This window comes from Petromyzon marinus (genome assembly GCF_048934315.1).
Source record: "Petromyzon marinus isolate PM22_M1 ecotype Great Lakes invasive population chromosome 85 unlocalized genomic scaffold, UKy_Petmar_22M1.pri1.0 chr85_unloc.3, whole genome shotgun sequence".
NCBI lineage: Eukaryota > Metazoa > Chordata > Hyperoartia > Petromyzontiformes > Petromyzontidae > Petromyzon > Petromyzon marinus.
The window spans coordinates 372,935-396,828 of record NW_027422648.1 but is presented as its reverse complement, the minus strand read 5'-3'; the positions used below and the strand labels follow the sequence as shown (position 1 = coordinate 396,828).

The window sequence follows — 23,894 nt, the reverse complement described above, 5'->3', positions numbered from 1 at the left end:
ACTAACTGACTAACTGACTGACTAACTGAGTGACTAACTAACTGACTAACTAACTGACTAACTAACTGACTGACTAACTGACTAACTAACTGACTGACTAACTGACTGACTAACTGACTGACTAACTGACTAACTAACTGACTAACTGACTGACTAACTGACTAACTAACTAACTGACTAACTGACTAACTGACTAACTGACTGACTAACTGACTGACTAACTGACTGACTAACTAACTGACTAACTAACTGACTAACTAACTGACTAACTAACTGACTCACTGACTGAGTGACTAACTGAGTGACTAACTGACTAACTAACTAACTGACTAACTGACTGACTAACTAACTGACTAACTAACTGACTAACTAACTGACTAACTAACTGACTAACTGACTAACTGACTAACTGACTGACTAACTGACTAACTAACTGACTAACTAACTAACTAACTGACTAACTAACTAACTAACTGACTAACTAACTAACTGACTAACTAACTGACTAACTAACTGACTAACTAACTAACTGACTAACTAACTAACTGACTAACTAACTAACTAACTGACTGACTAACTAACTGACTGACTGACTGACTGACTGACTAACTGACTGACTGACTGACTAACTAACTGACTGACTAACTAACTGAGTGACTGACTCACTGACTAACTAACTGACTAACTAACTAACTGACTAACTAACTAACTGACTAACTAACTGACTAACTAACTAACTGACTAACTAACTAACTGACTAACTGAGTGACTAACTAACTGACTAACTGACTGAGTGACTGACTGAGCTCACTCACTCACCGACAGCTGCAGCCGATGATTCATCGCCAGTGCTGCATGCTCAAGTGCTTTCACGACAGAGGCGTACGAGTCGGACAGACGCACGTACTTGCCGACCAGGGTGATCGCCACGGACTTCAACATGCGGTCAGAGCTGGACACACAGACACACAGAGAGACACAGAGACACACAGAGAGACACACAGAGAGACTCACACAGAGACAGAGAGAGACACACAGAGAGACAGAGACAGACGCACGTACTTGCCGACCAGGGTGATCGCCACGGACTTCAACATGCGGTCAGAGCTGGACACACAGACACACAGATAGACAGAGAGAGACAGACACACACAGAGACACACAGAGACAGACACACGTACTTGCCGACCAGGGTGATCGCCACGGACTTCAACATGCGGTCAGAGCTGGACACAGAGACACACACAGAGACAGACACACAGAGAGAGACACAGAGAGACTCACACAGAGACTCACACAGAGAGAGACACAGAGACTCACACAGAGACTCACACAGAGACACACACAGAGAGATACACAGAGAGACAGAGACAGACGCACAGAGAGAGAGACACACACAGAGAGACTCACACAGAGACTCACACAGAGAGACACAGAGAGACTCACACAGAGACTCACACAGAGAGACTCACACAGAGAGACTCACACAGAGAGACTCACACAGACACACAGAGAGAGAGAGACACACAGAGAGACAGAGACAGACACACGTACTTGCCGACCAGGGTGATCGCCACGGACTTCAACATGCGGTCAGAGCTGGACACACAGACACACACAGAGAGACACAGAGACACACAGAGACTCACACAGAGAGACACACACAGAGACACACACAGATAGACAGAGACAGCCGCACGTACTTGCCGACCAGGGTGATCGCCACGGACTTCAACATGCGGTCAGAGCTGGACACACAGACACACACAGAGACACAGAGACACACACACAGAGACACAGAGACACACACAGAGACTCACAGAGAGACACACACAGAGACACACACAGAGAGACTCACACAGAGACACACAGAGAGACACAGAGAGACTCACACAGAGAGACACCACGGACTTCAACATGCGGTCAGAGCTGGACAGAGAGACACAGAGACACAGAGAGAGACACAGAGACTCACACAGAGACACAGAGAGACACACAGAGAGAGACACAGAGAGAGACACACAGAGAGACAGAGAGACACAGAGAGACACACAGAGACTCACACAGAGACACACACAGAGAGACACACACAGAGACACAGAGAGAGACACACACACAGAGACAGAGACAGACGCACGTACTTGCCGACCAGGGTGATCGCCACGGACTTCAACATACGGTCAGAGCTGGACACACAGACAGAGACAGAGAGAGACAGAGACACACACAGAGACACACAGAGAGAGACAGAGACAAACACAGAGACAGAGAGAGACAGAGAGACAGAGAGAGAGACACAGAGAGACTCACACAGAGACTCACACAGACACACACACAGAGACACACACAGAGACACACACAGAGAGACACACACACAGAGACAGAGACAGACACACGTACTTGCCGACCAGGGTGATCGCCACGGACTTCAACATGCGGTCAGAGCTGGACAGAGAGAGACAGAGAGAGACAGATAGACAGAGAGACACACAGAGACAGAGAGAGACACACAGAGACTCACAGAGAGACACACACAGAGACACAGAGAGACACACACAGAGAGACTCACACAGAGACACACACAGAGACACAGAGAGAGACACACAGAGAGACTCACACAGAGACACACACAGAGACACACAGAGAGACTCACACAGAGACACACACAGAGACACACAGAGAGACTCACACAGAGAGAGACACAGAGACTCACACAGAGAGACACAGAGAGACACAGACAGAGAGACTCACACAGAGACACACAGAGACACACACAGAGACACAGAGAGACACACACAGAGACTCACACAGAGACTCACACAGAGACACGCACAGAGAGACAGAGAGAGAGACACAGAGACACAGAGAGACAGAGACAGACGCACGTACTTGCCGACCAGGGTGATCGCCACGGACTTCAACATACGGTCAGAGCTGGACACAGAGACAGAGAGACACAGAGAGAGACACACAGAGAGAGACACACAGAGACACACACAGAGACACACACAGAGACACAGAGAGAGACACACAGAGAGACTCACACAGAGACACACACAGAGACTCACACAGAGACTCACACAGAGACACACACAGAGAGACACACACAGAGACACACACAGAGACTCACACAGAGACACACACAGAGAGACACACAGAGAGACTCACACAGAGACTCACACAGAGACTCACACAGAGACACACACAGACACAGAGACACACACAGAGACACACACAGAGAGACACACAGATAGACACACAGAGAGAGACACAGAGAGACAAACACAGAGACACACACAGATAGACACACAGAGACACAGAGAGACTCACACAGAGACTCACACAGAGACACACAGAGAGACACACACAGAGAGAGACACAGAGACTCACACAGAGACTCACACAGAGACACACACAGAGACACACACACAGAGAGACACACACAGAGACTCACACAGAGACACAGAGAGACACACACAGAGAGACTCACACAGAGACACACACAGAGACACAGAGAGACACACACAGAGAGACTCACACAGAGACACACAGAGAGACACACACAGAGACACACAGAGACACACACAGAGACACACAGAGAGACAGAGACAGACACACGTACTTGCCGACCAGGGTGATCGCCACGGACTTCAACATGCGGTCAGAGCTGGACACACAGACACACACAGATAGACACACAGAGAGAGACACAGAGAGAGACACACAGAGAGACAGAGACACACAGAGAGACACACAGAGACTCACACAGAGACACACACAGAGAGACACACACAGAGACACAGAGAGAGAGACACACAGAGAGACAGAGACAGACACACGTACTTGCCGACCAGGGTGATCGCCACGGACTTCAACATACGGTCAGAGCTGGACACAGAGACACACAGAGAGACACAGAGACACACACAGAGAGACAGACACACAGAGACTCGCACAGAGACTCACACAGAGAGAGACACAGAGACTCACACAGAGACTCACACAGAGACACAGAGAGACACACACAGAGACACACACAGAGAGACTCACACAGAGACTCACACAGAGACACAGAGAGACACACACAGAGAGACTCACACAGAGACACACACAGAGAGACAGAGACAGACACACGTACTTGCCCACCAGGGTGATCGCCACGGACTTCAACATGCGGTCAGAGCTGGACACAGAGACACAGAGAGAGACAGACAGAGAGACACACAGAGAGACAAACACAGAGAGACAGAGAGACACACAGAGAGACTCACACAGAGACTCACACAGAGACACACACAAAGAGACACACACAGAGACACACACACAGAGAGACTCACACAGAGACTCACACAGAGAGAGAGATGACCGCAACATCCTCAGCCCCTCACTCACCCACCAACTCACTCACCCACTCACCACCCACCCACGCATTCACTCACCACTCACTACTCACTCACTCACTCAACTCACTCACCCTCACTCAACCAACTCACTCACTCACCCACCCACTCACCCACCCACTCACCCACCCACCCACTCACCCACCCACCCACTCACCCACTCACCCACCAACCCACTCACTCACCCACCCACCCACTCACCCACTTGCCCACCCACTCACCTACCAACCCACCCACCCACCCACTCACCCACCCACTCACCCACTCACCCACCCACTCACTCACCCACCCACCCACTCACCCACCCACTCACTCCACCCACTCACTCACCCACCCACTCACCCACTCACTCACCCACTCACTCACTCACACACTCACTCACCCACCCACTCACCCACTCACCCACCCACCCATCCACTCACTCACTCACTCACCCACCCACTCACCCACCCGCTCACCCACCCACCCACCCACTCACCCACCCGCTCACACCACCCACCCACTCACCCACCCACCCACTCACCCACCCACCTACCAACCCACTCACCCACCCAACCACCAACCCACCCACTCACTCACCCACCCACTCACTCACCCACCACTCACTCACCCACTCACTCACCCGCTCACCCACTCACTCACCCGCTCACCCACTCACTCACCCACCCACCCACCCACCAACCCACCCACTCACCCACTCACCCACCCACCCACCCACTCACTCACTCACTCACCCACCCACCCACTCACTCACCCACTCACTCACCCACCCACCCACCCACTTACCCACCCACTTACCCACCCACCCACCCACTCACCCACTCACTCACTCACCCACTTACCCACCCACTCACTCACCACTCATTCACCCACCCACCCACTCACCCACTCACCCACCCACCCATTCACTCACCCACCCACCCACCCACTTACCCACCAACCCACCCACTCACTCACCCACCCACTCTCACTCACCCACCCACTCACTCACCCACCCACCCACTCACTCACCCACCCACCCACTCACTCACCCACCAACCCACCCACCCACTCACTCACCCACCCACGCATTCACTCACTCACTCACTACTCACTCACCCACTCACTCAACCAACTCACTCACTCACCCACCCACTCACCCACCCACTCACCCACCCACCCACTCACCCACCCACCCACTCACCCACCAACCCACTCACTCACCCACCCACCCACTCACCCACCCACCCACTCACCCACTCGCCCACCCACTCACCTACCAACCCACCCACCCACCCACTCACCCACTCACCCACCCACTCACCCACTCACCCACCCACTCACTCACCCACCCACCCACTCACCCACCCACTCACCCACCCACTCACTCACCCACCCACTCACCCACTCACTCACCCACTCACTCACTCACACACTCACTCACCCACCCACTCACTCACCCACTCACCCACCCACCCATCCACTCACTCACTCACTCACCCACCCACTCACCCACCCGCTCACCCACCCACCCACTCACCCACCCGCTCACCCACCCACCCACTCACCCACCCACCCACTCACCCACCCACCCACCAACCCACTCACCCACCCACCCACCAACCCACCCAGTCACTCACCCACCCACTCACCCACCCACCCACCCACCCACTCACTCACTCACTCACCCACCCACTCACCCACCCACCCACCCACCCACTCACCCACTCACTCACCCACCCACCCACCCACTTACCCACCCACCCACCCACTCACCCACTCACTCACTCACCCACTTACCCACCCACTCACTCACCACTCATTCACCCACCCACCCACTCACCCACTCACCCACCCACCCATTCACTCACCCACCCACCCACCCACTTACCCACCAACCCACCCACTCACTCACCCACCCACTCTCACTCACCCACCCACTCACTCACCCACCCACCCACTCACTCACCCACCCACCCACTCACTCACCCACCCACCCACTCACTCACCCACCCACCCACCCACTTACCCACCCACCCACCCACTTACCCACCCACCCACCCACTTACCCACCCACCCACCCACTTACCCACCCACCCACCCACTTACCCACCCACCCACCCACTCACTCACCCACCCACTCACCCACCCACCCACCCACTCACCCACCCACTCACCCACTCACCCACCCACTCACCCACTCACCCACTCACTCACTCACCCACTCACTCACCCACTTACCCACCCACCCACCCACTCACTCACCACTCATTCACCTACCCACCCACTCACCCACCCACCCATTCACTCACCCACCTACCCACCCACTCACCCACCTACCCACTCACTCACTCACCCACCCACTCACTCACTCACCCGCTCACCCACTCACTCACCCACTCACTCACCCGCTCACCCACTCACCCACTCACTCACTCACCCACCCACCCACCCACCCACCAACCCACCCACTCACTCACCCACCCACTCACTCACTCACCCACCCACTCACTCACTCACCCACCCACTCACTCACTCACCCACCCACTCCCTCACCCACCCACCCACCCACCAACCCACCCACTCACTCACTCACTCACCCACCCACTCACTCACTCACCCACCCACCCACCCACTCACCCACCCACCCACTCACCCACTCACCCACCAACCCACCCACCCACTCACTCACTCACCCACCCACCCACTCACTCACTCACTCACCCACTCACTCACTCACCCACTCACCCACCCACTCACTCACCACTCATTCACCCACCCACCCACCCACTCACTCACCACTCATTCACCCACCCACCCACCCACTCACCCACCCACTCACCTGCTCACCCACTCACTCACTCACTCACCCACCCACCCACCAACCCACCCACCCACTTACTCACCCACCCACTCACTCACTCACCCACCCACCCACTCACTCACCAACCCACCCACTCACCCACCCACCCACTCACTCACCCACCCACCCACCCACTCACCCACCCACCCACCCACTTACCCACCCACCCACCCACTTACCCACCCACCCACCCACCCACTCACCCACCCACTCACCCACCCACCCACCCACTCACCCACCCACCCACCCACCAACCCACCCACCGATTGGCCATCTCTCTCCACTTGCTGAGTCTGCGTGGAGGCTGTGTGAGGGGTATGGGCAGGTTGAGCCGCTGACGGAAATACTGAACGACTCCCTGGGACTCAAGCAGGAGCGGGACGCGGTAGACGCAGGACACATCGTGAACACACATTACCTGTGGGGTGTAGTCACACACAGTCACACACAGTCACACAGTCACAGTGACACACACACAGTGACACACACAGTCACACACAGTGACACACAGTGACACACAGTGACACACAGTGACACACACACACACAGTCACAGTGACACACACACACACAGTCACACAGTGACACACAGTCACACACACACAGTCACACACAGTCACACACAGTCACACAGTCAGTCAGTCACACACACAGTGACACAAACACACACAGTCACAGTGACACACAGTGACACACACACACACACAGTCACAGTCACACACACAGTCACAGTGACACACACACACACACAGTCACACAGTGACACACACAGTCACAGTGACACACACACACAGTCACACACAGTCACACACACACAGTCAGTCAGTCAGTCACACACACAGTCAGTCACACACACACACAGTGACACAGTCAGTCAGTCACACACACAGTCAGACACACACACAGTCACACACAGTGACACACAGTCACACACAGTCACACAGTCAGTGACACACACAGTCACACAGTCACACACAGTCACACACAGTCACACAGTGACACACAGTGACACACACAGTCACACACAGTCACACAGTCACAGTGACACACACACACAGTGACACACACACACACAGTCACACAGTGAGACACACACAGTCACAGTGACACACACACACACAGTGACACACACACACAGTCACACAGTGACACACACACAGTCACACACAGTCACAGTGACACACACACACAGTCAGTCACACACACACACACACAGTGACACACACACACACAGTGACACACACACACACACAGTCACAGTGACACACACACACAGTCACACACAGTTACACACAGTGACACACAGTCACACACAGTCACACAGTCAGTCAGTCACACACACACACAGTGACACAAACACACACACAGTCACACACAGTGACACACACACACACAGTCACAGTGACACACACACACAGTCACACAGTGACACACAGTCACACACACACAGTCAGTCAGTCACACACACACACAGTGACACACAGTCACACACACACACACAGTCACAGTGACACACACACACAGTCGCACACAGTCACACACACAGTCACAGTGACACACACACACAGTCGCACACAGTCACACACACACAGTCACAGTGACACACACACACAGTCACACACAGTGACACACACAGTCACAGTGACACACACACAGTCACACACACACACAGTGACACACACACACAGTCACACACAGTGACACACACAGTCACAGTGACACAGACACACAGTCACACACACAGTGACACACAGTCACACAGTGACACACAGTGACACACAGTCACACACAGTGACACACACACAGTCACACACACACATAGTGACACACAGTGACACACAGTGACACAGTCACACACAGTCACAGTGACACACACACACAGTCAGTCACACAGTGACACACAGTGACACACAGTCACATATACACAGTCACACACACAGTGACACACACAGTCACAGTGACACACACAGACACAGTGACACACACACACAGTCACACACACACAGTGACACACAGTGACACACACAGTCACAGTGACACACACACACAGTCACACACAGTGACACACACAGTCACAGTGACACAGACACACAGTCACACACACAGTCACACAGTGACACACACAGTCACACAAAGTCACACACAGTCACACAGTGACACACACAGTCACACACAGTCACACACACACAGTCACACACAGTCACACACACACAGTGACACACAGTGACACACACAGTCACAGTGACACACACACACAGTCACACACAGTGACACACACAGTCACAGTGACACAGACACACAGTCACACACACAGTCACACACAGTCACACAGTGACACACACAGTCACACACAGTCACACACAGTCACACAGTCAGTCACACACACACAGTGACACACACACACAGTGACACACACACAGTGACACACACACACACACAGTGACACACACAGTGACACACACAGTGACACACACACAGTGACACACACACACAGTCACACACAGTGACACACAGTCACAGTGACACAGTGACACACAGTCACACACACAGTGACACACACACACTGACACACACACAGTGACACACAGTGACACACACAGTCACAGTGACACACACAGTCACACACAGTCACACACTGACACACACACACAGTGACACACACACAGTCACACACAGAGTCACAGTGACACACACAGTCACAGTGACACACAGTCACACAGTGACACACACAGTCACAGTGACACACAGTCACACAGTGACACACAGTCACACACAGTGACACACAGTCACACACAGTGACACACACAGTCACAGTGACACACACACAGTGACACACACACAGTGACACACAGTCACACACAGTGACACACACACAGTGACACACAGTCACACACACAGTCACACACACAGTCACACAGTGACACACAGTCACAGTGACACAGTCACACACAGTCACACACAGTCACAGTGACACACACAGTCACACACACACAGTGATACACACACAGTCACACACAGTGACACACAGACACAGTGACACACACACACAGTCACACACACACACACAGTGACACACACACAGTCACGCACAGTCACACACACACAGTCACACACACACACACAGTCACACACACACACACACAAAGTCACACACAGTGACACATACACAGTCACGCAGTCACACACACACACAGTCACACACACAGTCACAAAGTCACACACACAGTCACAAAGTCACACACAATCACACAAACACACACAGTCAGACACAGTCACACACAGTCACACACAGTCACACACACACACAGTCACACACAGAGTGACACAGACACACACACAGTCACACACACACAGTGACACAGACACACACACAGTGACACACACACAGTCACACACACAGTCACACACAGAGACATAGAGATTCCACACTGTGTGTAACTAGAGACACAGAGATTCCACACTGTGTGTAACTAGAGACACACAGAGATTCCACACTGTGTGTAACTAGAGACATAGAGATTCCATACTGTGTGTAACTAGAGACACATAGAGATTCCACACTGTGTGTAACTAGAGACATAAAGATTCCACACTGTGTGTAACTAGAGAGACATAGAGATTCCACACTGTGTGTAACTAGAGACACATAGAGATTCCACACTGTGTGTAACTAGAGACACATAGAGATTCCACACTGTGTGTAACTAGAGACACATAGAGATTCCACACTGTGTGTAACTAGAGACACATAGAGATTCCACACTGTGTGTAACTAGAGACATAGAGATTCCACACTGTGTGTAACTAGAGACATAAAGATTCCACACTGTGTGTAACTAGAGACACATAGAGATTCCACACTGTGTGTAACTAGAGAGACACATAGAGATTCCACACTGTGTGTAACTAGAGACACAGAGATTCCACACTGTGTGTACCTAGAGAGACATAGAGATTCCACACTGTGTGTAACTAGAGAGACACAGAGATTCCACACTGTGTGTAACTAGAGACACATAGAGATTCCACACTGTGTGTAACTAGAGAGACACAGAGATTCCACACTGTGTGTAACTAGAGACATAGAGATTCCACACTGTGTGTAACTAGAGACACATAGAGATTCCACACTGTGTGTAACTAGAGAGACACGTAGAGATTCCACACTGTGTGTAACTAGAGACACATAGAGATTCCACACTGTGTGTAACTAGAGACATAGAGATTCCACACTGTGTGTAACTAGAGACACAGAGATTCCACACTGTGTGTAACTAGAGAGACAGAGATTCCACACTGTGTGTAACTAGAGACACATAGAGATTCCACACTGTGTGTAACTAGAGACACATAGAGATTCCACACTGTGTGTAACTAGACACATAAAGATTCCACACTGTGTGTAACTAGAGAGACACAGAGATTCCACACTGTGTGTAACTAGAGACACATAGAGATTCCACACTGTGTGTAACTAGAGACACATAGAGATTCCACACTGTGTGTAACTAGAGACACATAGAGATTCCACACTGTGTGTAACTAGAGAGACACAGAGATTCCACACTGTGTGTAACTAGAGAGACACAGAGATTCCACACTGTGTGTAACTAGAGAGACATAGAGATTCCACACTGTGTGTAACTAGAGACACATAGAGATTCCACACTGTGTGTAACTAGAGAGACATAGAGATTCCACACTGTGTGTAACTAGAGACACATAGAGATTCCACACTGTGTGTAACTAGAGACACATAGAGATTCCACACTGTGTGTAACTAGAGACACAGAGATTCCACACTGTGTGTAACTAGAGACACGTAGAGATTCCACACTGTGTGTAACTAGAGACACGTAGAGATTCCACACTGTGTGTAACTAGAGACATAGAGATTCCACACTGTGTGTAACTAGAGACACATAGAGATTCCACACTGTGTGTAACTAGAGACACATAGAGATTCCACACTGTGTGTAACTAGAGACACAGAGATTCCACACTGTGTGTAACTAGAGACACGTAGAGATTCCACACTGTGTGTAACTAGAGACACGTAGAGATTCCACACTGTGTGTAACTAGAGACACATAGAGATTCCACACTGTGTGTAACTAGAGACACATAGAGATTCCACACTGTGTGTAACTAGAGAGACAGAGATTCCACACTGTGTGTAACTAGAGACACATAGAGATTCCACACTGTGTGTAACTAGAGACACATAGAGATTCCACACTGTGTGTAACTAGAGACACATAGAGATTCCACACTGTGTGTAACTAGAGACACATAGAGATTCCAAACTGTGTGTAACTAGAGAGACACATAGAGATTCCACACTGTGTGTAACTAGAGACACATAGAGATTCCACACTGTGTGTAACTAGAGACATAGAGATTCCACACTGTGTGTAACTAGACACATAGAGATTCCACACTGTGTGTAACTAGAGACACATAGAGATTCCACACTGTGTGTAACTAGAGAGACACAGAGATTCCACACTGTGTGTAACTAGAGACATAGAGATTCCACACTGTGTGTAACTAGAGAGATATAGAGATTCCACACTGTGTGTAACTAGAGACACGTAGAGATTCCACACTGTGTGTAACTAGAGACATAGAGATTCCACACTGTGTGTAACTAGAGACACATAGAGATTCCACACTGTGTGTAACTAGAGACACATAGAGATTCCACGTTGTGTGTAACTAGAGAGACACAGAGATTCCACACTGTGTGTAACTAGAGACACATAGAGATTCCACACTGTGTGTAACTAGAGAGACATAGAGATTCCACACTGTGTGTAACTAGAGACACGTAGAGATTCCACACTGTGTGTAACTAGAGAGACATAGAGATTCCACACTGTGTGTAACTAGAGACACATAGAGATTCCACACTGTGTGTAACTAGAGATACACACAGAGATTCCACACTGTGTGTAACTAGAGACACATAGAGATTCCACACTGTGTGTAACTAGAGACACATAGAGATTCCACACTGTGTGTAACTAGAGACATAGAGATTCCACACTGTGTGTAACTAGAGACAGAGAGATTCCACGCTGTGTGTAACTAGAGACACAGAGATTCCACACTGTGTGTAACTAGAGACATAGAGATTCCACACTGTGTGTAACTAGAGACACATAGAGATTCCACACTGTGTGTAACTAGAGACATAGAGATTCCACACTGTGTGTAACTAGAGACACATAGAGATTCCACACTGTGTGTAACTAGAGACACACAGAGATTCCACACTGTGTGTAACTAGAGACACATAGAGATTCCACACTGTGTGTAACTAGAGACACATAGAGATTCCACACTGTGTGTAACTAGAGAGACAGAGATTCCACACTGTGTGTAACTAGAGAGACATAGAGATTCCACACTGTGTGTAACTAGAGAAACATACAGATTCCACACTGTGTAACTAGAGACAGAGAGATTCCACACTGTGTGTAACTAGAGACACATAGAGATTCCACACTGTGTGTAACTAGAGACACATAGAGATTCCACACTGTGTGTAACTAGAGACACAGAGATTCCACACTGTGTGTAACTAGAGACACATAGAGATTCCACACTGTGTGTAACTAGAGACACATAGAGATTCCACACTGTGTATAACTAGAGACACATAGAGATTCCACACTGTGTGTAACTAGAGACACATAGAGATTCCACACTGTGTGTAACTAGAGACACATAGAGATTCCACACTGTGTGTAACTAGAGACACATAGAGATTCCACACTGTGTGTAACTAGAGACACATAGAGATTCCACACTGTGTGTAACTAGAGACACAGAGATTCCACACTGTGTGTAACTAGAGACACACAGAGATTCCACACTGTGTGTAACTAGAGACACGTAGAGATTCCACACTGTGTGTAACTAGAGACATAGAGATTCCACACTGTGTGTAACTAGAGACACACAGAGATTCCACACTGTGTGTAACTAGAGACACATAGAGATTCCACACTGTGTGTAACTAGAGACACACAGAGATTCCACACTGTGTGTAACTAGAGACACGTAGAGATTCCACACTGTGTGTAACTAGAGACATAGAGATTCCACACTGTGTGTAACTAGAGACACATAGAGATTCCACACTGTGTGTAACTAGAGACACATAGAGATTCCACACTGTGTGTAACTAGAGAGACACATAGAGATTCCACACTGTGTGTAACTAGAGACACATAGAGATTCCACACTGTGTGTAACTAGAGACACATAGAGATTCCACACTGTGTGTAACTAGAGAGACACAGAGATTCCACACTGTGTGTAACTAGAGACAGAGATTCCACACTGTGTGTAACTAGAGACACATAGAGATTCCACACTGTGTGTAACTAGAGAGACATAGAGATTCCACACTGTGAGTAACTAGAGACACATAGAGATTCCACACTGTGTGTAACTAGAGAGACACATAGAGATTCCACAGTATGTAACTAGAGACACATAGAGATTCCACACTGTGTGTAACTAGAGACACATAGAGATTCCACACTGTGTGTAACTAGAGAGACACAGAGATTCCACACTGTGTGTAACTAGAGACAGAGATTCCACACTGTGTGTAACTAGAGACACATAGAGATTCCACACTGTGTGTAACTAGAGAGACGTAGATATTTCACGCTGTGTGTAACTAGAGAGACACAGAGATTCCACACTGTGTGTAACTAGAGACACATAGAGATTCCACACTGTGTGTAACTAGAGACAATAAGATTCCACACTGTGTGTAACTAGACACATAGAGATTCCACACTGTGTGTAACTAGAGAGACACAGAGATTCCACACTGTGTGTAACTAGAGACATAGAGATTCCACACTGTGTGTAACTAGAGACACATAGAGATTCCACACTGTGTGTAACTAGAGACAGAGATTCCACACTGTGTGTAACTAGAGACACGTAGAGATTCCACACTGTGTGTAACTAGAGAGACATAGAGATTCCACACTGTGTGTAACTAGAGAGACATAGAGATTCCACACTGTGTGTAACTAGAGACACATAGAGATTCCACACTGTGTGTAACTAGAGAGACACACAGAGATTCCACACTGTGTGTAACTAGAGACACATAGAGATTCCACACTGTGTGTAACTAGAGACATAGAGATTCCACACTGTGTGTAACTAGAGAGACACATAGAGATTCCACACTGTGTGTAACTAGAGACACAGAGAGATTCCACGCTGTGTGTAACTAGAGACACGTAGAAATTCCACGCTGTGTGTAACTAGAGACACGTAGAGATTCCACACTGTGTGTAACTAGAGAGACATAGAGATTCCACACTGTGTGTAACTAGAGACACAGAGAGATTCCACACTGTGTGTAACTAGAGACACATAGAGATTCCACACTGTGTAACTAGAGAGACATAGAGATTCCACACTGTGTGTAACTAGAGACACGTAGAGATTCCACACTGTGTGTAACTAGAGACATAGAGATTCCACACTGTGTGTAACTAGAGACATGTAGAGATTCCACACTGTGTGTAACTAGAGACACACAGAGATTCCACACTGTGTGTAACTAGAGAGACATAGAGATTCCACACTGTGTGTAACTAGAGACACAGAGATTCCACACAGTGTGTAACTAGACAGACATAGAGATTCTACACTGTGTGTAACTAGAGACATAGAGATTCCACACTGTGTGTAACTAGAGACACAGAGATTCCACACTGTGTGTAACTAGAGAGACAGAGATTCCACACTGTGTGTAACTAGAGACATAGAGATTCCACACTGTGTGTAACTAGAGAGACATAGAGATTCCACACTGTGTGTAACTAGAGACACATAGAGATTCCACACTGTGTGTAACTAGAGACAGAGATTCCACACTGTGTGTAACTAGAGACACATAGAGATTCCACACTGTGTGTAACTAGAGACACATAGAGATTCCACACTGTGTGTAACTAGAGAGACATAGAGATTCCACACTGTGTGTAACTAGAGACACATAGAGATTCCACACTGTGTGTAACTAGAGACACATAGAGATTCCACACTGTGCGTAACTAGAGACATAGAGATTCCACACTGTGTGTAACTAGAGACACATAGAGATTCCACACTGTGTGTAACTAGAGAGACACATAGAGATTCCACACTGTGTGTAACTAGAGACACATAGAGATTCCACACTGTGTGTAACTAGAGAGACACATAGAGATTCCACACTGTGTGTAACTAGAGAGACATAGAGATTCCACACTGTGTGTAACTAGAGACACATAGAGATTCCACACTGTGTGTAACTAGAGACACATAGAGATTCCACACTGTGTGTAACTAGAGACACATAGAGATTCCACACTGTGTGTAACTAGAGACACATAGAGATTCCACACTGTGTGTAACTAGAGACACATAGAGATTCCACACTGTGTGTAACTAGAGAGACATAGAGATTCCACACTGTGTGTAACTAGAGAGAGACGTAGAGATTCCACACTGTGTGTAACTAGAGACACATAGAGATTCCACACTGTGTGTAACTAGAGAGACATAGAGATTCCACACTGTGTGTAACTAGAGACACATAGAGATTCCACACTGTGTGTAACTAGAGAGACACAGAGATTCCACACTGTGTGTAACTAGAGAGACACAGAGATTCCACAGTGTGTAACTAGAGACACATAGAGATTCCACACTGTGTGTAACTAGAGACACTAGAGATTCCACACTGTGTGTAACTAGAGAGACATAGAGATTCCACACTGTGTGTAACTAGAGACACATAGAGATTCCACACTGTGTGTAACTGGAGACACATAGAGATTCCACACTGTGTGTAACTAGAGACACATAGAGATTCCACACTGTGTGTAACTAGAGACACATAGAGATTCCACACTGTGTGTAACTAGAGACACATAGAGATTCCACACTGTGTAACTGGAGACACGTAGAGATTCCACACTGTGTGTAACTAGAGACACATAGAGATTCCACACTGTGTGTAACTAGAGACACATAGAGATTCCACACTGTGTGTAACTAGAGACACATAGAGATTCCACACTGTGTGTAACTAGAGACACATAGAGATTCCACACTGTGTGTAACTAGAGACACATAGAGATTCCACACTGTGTAACTAGAGACACATAGAGATTCCACACTGTGTGTAACTAGAGACACATAGAGATTCCACACTGTGTGTAACTAGAGACACATAGAGATTCCACACTGTGTAACTAGAGACACATAGAGATTCCACACTGTGTGTAACTAGAGACACATAGAGATTCCACACTGTGTGTAACTAGAGACACGTAGATATTTCACGCTGTGTGTAACTAGAGACACATAGAGATTCCACACTGTGTGTAACTAGAGAGACATAGAGATTCCACACTGTGTGTAACTAGAGACACATAGAGATTCCACACTGTGTGTAACTAGAGACACATAGAGATTCCACACTGTGTGTAACTAGAGAGACATAGAGATTCCACACTGTGTGTAACTAGAGACACATAGAGATTCCACACTGTGTGTAACTAGAGACACATAGAGATTCCACACTGTGTAACTGGAGACACATAGAGATTCCACACTGTGTGTAACTAGAGACACATAGAGATTCCACACTGTGTGTAACTAGAGACACATAGAGATTCCACACTGTGTGTAACTAGAGACACATAGAGATTCCACACTGTGTGTAACTAGAGACACATAGAGATTCCACACTGTGTGTAACTAGAGACACATAGAGATTCCACACTGTGTAACTAGAGACACATAGAGATTCCACACTGTGTGTAACTAGAGACACATAGAGATTCCACACTGTGTGTAACTAGAGACACATAGAGATTCCACACTGTGTGTAACTAGAGACATAGAGATTCCACACTGTGTGTAACTAGATACACATAGAGATTCCACACTGTGTGTAACTAGAGAGACACATAGAGATTCCACACTGTGTGTAACTAGAGAGACACATAGAGATTCCACACTGTGTGTAACTAGAGACACATAGAGATTCCACACTGTGTGTAACTAGAGACACATAGAGATTCCACACTGTGTGTAACTAGAGACACATAGAGATTCCACACTGTGTGTAACTAGAGACACATAGAGATTCCACACTGTGTGTAACTAGAGACATAGAGATTCCACACTGTGTGTAACTAGAGACATAGAGATTCCACACTGTGTGTAACTAGAGACATAGAGATTCCACACTGTGTGTAACTAGAGAGACACAGAGATTCCACACTGTGTGTAACTAGAGACACATAGAGATTCCACACTGTGTGTAACTAGAGAGACACAGAGATTCCACACTGTGTGTAACTAGAGACAGAGATTCCACACTGTGTGTAACTAGAGACACATAGAGATTCCACACTGTGTGTAACTAGAGACAGAGATTCCACACTGTGTGTAACTAGAGAGACAGAGATTCCACACTGTGTGTAACTAGAGACACATAGAGATTCCACACTGTGTGTAACTAGAGAGACATAGAGATTCCACACTGTGTGTAACTAGAGACACATAGAGATTCCACACTGTGTGTAACTAGAGACACATAGAGATTCCACACTGTGTGTAACTAGAGACACATAGAGATTCCACACTGTGTGTAACTAGAGAGACACATAGAGATTCCACACTGTGTGTAACTAGAGACACATAGAGATTCCACACTGTGTGTAACTAGAGACACATAGAGATTCCACACTGTGTGTAACTAGAGACACATAGAGATTCCACACTGTGTGTAACTAGAGACACATAGAGATTCCACACTGTGTGTAACTAGAGACACATAGAGATTCCACACTGTGTGTAACTAGAGACACGTAGAGATTCCACACTGTGTGTAACTAGAGAGACATAGAGATTCCACACTGTGTGTAACTAGAGAGACACATAGAGATTCCACACTGTGTGTAACTAGAGACACGTAGATATTTCACGCTGTGTGTAACTAGAGGGGTACCTGTTCTGGTCCCACGTGACAAAACATGGCCACCTTCTCCTTGACGGAGAGAGAGAGAGGAGACTCACAGCGACATACAACCTGCAGACAGACACAGAGACACAGTGTTACTTAGACACAGAGACACACACAGAGAGACACAGAGACACAGTGTTACTTAGACACACAAAGACACACAGACACAGAGACACACAGACTCACAGCGACATACAACCTGCAGACAGACACAGAGAGACAGAGAGACACAGTGTTACTTAGACACAGAGACACACACAGAGAGGCACAGAGACACAGTGTTACTTAGACACAGAGACACACAGAGACACAGTGTTACTTAGACACAGAGACACAGAGACACTGACACACAGAGACACACAGACACAGAGAGACACAGAGACACACACACACAGAGACACAGACACACACACACACAGAGACACACAGACAGACAGACACAGACAGACACACAGAGACACACAGAGACACACAGAGACACAGTGTTACTTAGACACAGACACACAGAGCCACACAGACACACAGAGACACACACAGAGACACACAGAGACACAGCGACACACAGAGAGACACAAAGACACAAAGACACACAGTGTTACTTAGACACAGAGACAGAGACACACAGAGACACAGCGACACACAGAGAGACACAAAGACAGAGAGTGTTACTTAGACACAGACAGAGACACACAGAGACACAGCGACACACAGAGACACACAAAGACACACAGAGAGACACAGAGACACACAGAGACACACAGACACACAGAGACACACAGAAAGACACAGAGACACACAGAGACACAGTGTTACTTAGACACAGAGACACACAGAGACACACAGAGACACAGTGTTACTTAGACACAGAGACACACAGAGACACACAGAGACACAGTGTTACTTAGACACAGAGACACACAGAGACACACAGAGACACAGTGTTACTTAGACACAGAGACAAACATACACACAGAGACACACAGAGAGACACAGAGACACACAGAGACACAGTGTTACTTAGACACAGAGAGACACAGAGACACACAGAGACACACAGAGACACAGTGTTACTTAGACACAGAGACACACAGAGAGACACAGAGACAAACAGAGACAGTGTTACTTAGACACAGAGACATACAGAGACACACAGAGAGAAACAGAGACACACAGAGACACAGTGTTACTTAGACACAGAGACACACAGAGACAAACAGAGACACACAGAGACACAGTGTTACTTAGACACAGAGACGCAGAGACACACAGAGACACAGTGTTACTTAGACACATAGACACACAGAGACACACAGACAGACACACAGAGACACACAGACAGTTACTTAGACACACAGACACACAGAGACACACAGAGACACAGTGTTACTTAGACACAGAGACATACAGAGACACACAGAGAGACACAGAGACACACAGAGAGACACACAGAAGTGTATAGTAGTGTAGTGTATAGTAGTGTAGTGTATAGTAGTGTAGTGTATAGTAGTGTAGTGTATAGTGTAGTGTATAGTGTAGTGTATAGTAGTGTAGTGTATAGTGTAGTGTATAGTAGTGTAGTGTATAGCGTAGTGTATAGTAGTGTAGTGTATAGTGTAGTGTATAGTGTAGTGTATAGTAGTGTAGTGTATAGTAGTGTAGTGTATAGTAGTGTAGTGTATAGTAGTGTAGTGTATAGTAGTGTAGTGTATAGTAGTGTAGTGTATAGTGTAGTGTATAGTAGTGTAGTGTATAGCGTAGTGTATAGTAGTGTAGTGTATAGTAGTGTAGTGTATAGTGTAGTGTATAGTAGTGTAGTGTATAGTAGTGTAGTGTGTAGTGTATAGTAGTGTAGTGTATAGTAGTGTAGTGTACAGTAGTGTAGTGTATGGTAGTGTATAGTAGTGTAGTGTATAGTGTAGTGTATAGTAGTGTAGTGTATAGTGTGTAGTGTATAGTGTAGTGTATAGTAGTGTAGTGTATAGTAGTGTGTAGTGTATAGTGTAGTGTATAGTAGTGTAGTGTATAGTAGTGTAGTGTATAGTGTAGTGTATAGAAGTGTAGTGTATAGTGTAGTGTATAGTAGTGTAGTGTGTAGTAGTGTAGTGTATAGTGTAGTGTATAGTAGTGTAGTGTGTACTGTATAGTAGTGTAGTGTATAGTAGTGTAGTGTATAGTGTGGAGTGTAGTATATTGTGTAGTGTATTGTGTAGTGTATAGTGTAGTGTATAGTGTAGTGTATAGTGTAGTGTACAGTGTAGTGTACAGTGTGGTGTACAGTGTGGTGTGCAGTGTAGTGTATAGTAGTGTAGTGTACAGTGTAGTGTGCAGTGTAGTGTACAGTGTAGTGTATAGTGTAGTGTATAGTAGTGTAGTGATTAGTAGTGGTGTATAGTGTAGTGTACAGTAGTGTAGTGTATAGAAGTGTAGTGTATAGTAGTGTAGTGTATAGTAGTGTAGTGTATAGTGTAGTGTATAGTGTAGTGTATAGTGTAGTGTATAGTGTAGTGTATAGTAGTGTAGTGTATAGTAGTGTAGTGTAGTGTATAGTGTAGTGTGTAGTGTACAGTGTAGTGTATAGTGTAGTGTATAGTAGTGTAGTGTATAGTGTAGTGTATAGTAGTGTAGTGTATAGTGTGTAGTGTATAGTGTAGTGTATAGTGTAGTGTATAGTGTAGTATATAGTAGTGTAGTGTATAGTAGTGAAGTGTATAGTAGTGTAGTGTACAGTGTAGTGTATAGTGTAGTGTATAGTGTAGTGTATAGTAGTGTAGTGTATAGTGTGTAGTGTATAGTAGTGTAGAGTGTAGTGTATAGTGTAGTGTATAGTAGTGTAGTGTAGTGTATAGTGTAGTGTACAATGTAGTGTACAGTGCAGTGTACAGTGTAGTGTGTAGTAGTGTAGTGTGTAGTGTAGTGTACAGTAGTGTAGTGTATAGTGTACAGTGTAGTGTGCAGTGTAGTGTACAGTGTAGTGTGCAGTGCAGTGTACAGTGTAGTGTGTGGTAGTGTAGTGTATAGTGTAGTGTATAGTAGTGTAGTGTATAGTGTAGTGTATAGTGTAGTGTATAGTGTAGTGTATAGTAGTGTAGTGTATAGTAGTGTAGTGTATAGTGTAGTGTATAGTAGTGTAGTGTATAGTGTAGTGTATAGTGTAGTGTACAGTGTAGTGTATAGTGTAGTGTAGTGTGTAGTGTTTAGTAGTGTAGTAGTGTAGTGTACAGTGTAGTGTACAGTGTAGTGTACAGTGCAGTGTGCAGTGCAGTGTACAGTGTGGTGTATAGTAGTGTAGTGTAGTGTATAGTGTAGTGTATAGTGTAGTGTGTAGTAGTGTAGTGTGTAGTGTATAGTAGTGTAGTGTATAGTAGTGTAGTGTATAGTAGTGTAGTGTATAGTGTAGTGTATAGTGTAGTGTATAGTAGTGTAGTGTATAGTAGTGTAGTGTATAGTGTAGTGTATAGTAGTGTAGTGTATAGTGTAGTGTATAGTGTAGTGTATAGTAGTGTAGTGTATAGTAGTGTAGTGTATAGTGTAGTGTATAGTAGTGTAGTGTATAGTAGTGTAGTGTATAGTGTAGTGTACAGTGTAGTGTATAGTGTAGTGTAGTGTGTAGTGTAGTGTTTAGTAGTGTAGTGTAGTAGTGTAGTGTACAGTGTAGTGTATAGTGTAGTGTGTAGTGTAGTGTATAATGTAGTGTATAGTGTAGTGTGTAGTAGTGTTGTGTATAGTGTAGTAGTGTACAGTGTAGTGTACAGTGTAGTGTATAGTGTAGTGTACAGTGTAGTGTGCAGTACAGTGTACAGTGTAGTGCGCAGTGTGGTGTACAGTGTACAGTGTGGTGTACAGTGTACAGTGTGGTCACCAGGTCAGGAGACAATCCGAGTCCACGGAGCTCCCGGACGCTGTTCTGGGTCGGTTTGGTTTTCTGCTCACCGGTCGCTCCGGGCTGATAGACAAAGACACAGACACAGATAGACACACAGATAGACACACACACAGATAGACACACACAGATAGACACACACACAGATAGACACACACAGTTAGATAGACACAGATAGACACACAGATAGACACACACAGTTAGACACACACAGATAGACACACACACAGATAGACACACACACAGATAGACACACAGATAGACACACACAGTTAGATAGACACACACACAGACAGACACACACACAGATAGACACACACAGATAGACACACAGATAGACACACACACACAGTTAGACACACACAGATAGACACACACACAGATAGACACACACACAGACACACACACACACAGACACACAGACAGACACACAGACACACACACAGATAGACACACACAGATAGACACACAGATAGACACACACACAGTTAGACCCACACACAGATAGACACACAGATAGACACACACAGTTAGATAGACACACACACAGACACACACACACAGACACACACACACACGCACACAGACACACACACAGACACACAGACACAGATAGACACACAGTTAGACACACACAGTTAGACACACACAGATAGACACACAGATAGACACACACACAGTTAGACACACACAGATAGACACACACACA

At 46.9% G+C, this 23,894-nt stretch overlaps 1 protein-coding gene across 6 annotated transcripts in view; it reads right to left on the bottom strand.

The window, feature by feature from the left end:
• Window positions 1–792: 792 nt before the first annotated feature.
• LOC116936942 (CTP synthase 1-like) overlaps window positions 793–23,894 on the bottom strand; it is an 82,863-nt gene continuing 59,761 nt past the window's right edge. For 2 of the 6 annotated variants that reach the window (XM_076059282.1, XM_076059286.1), the window contains exons 7-10: window positions 23,165–23,248; window positions 19,291–19,371; window positions 7,506–7,660; window positions 793–952 (exon numbers count right to left, since the gene is read on the bottom strand). In XM_076059282.1, the coding sequence (XP_075915397.1) occupies window positions 808–952; window positions 7,506–7,660; window positions 19,291–19,371; window positions 23,165–23,248 (465 nt within the window). In that variant the 3' untranslated portion in view covers window positions 793–807. Of the gene's footprint in view, window positions 953–1,630; window positions 1,749–3,519; window positions 3,668–3,867; window positions 4,184–7,505; window positions 7,661–19,290; window positions 19,372–23,164; window positions 23,249–23,894 lie in introns of those variants that run through there. The other 4 variants (XM_076059281.1, XM_076059285.1, XM_076059284.1 and 1 more) reach the window with 3 other exon arrangements.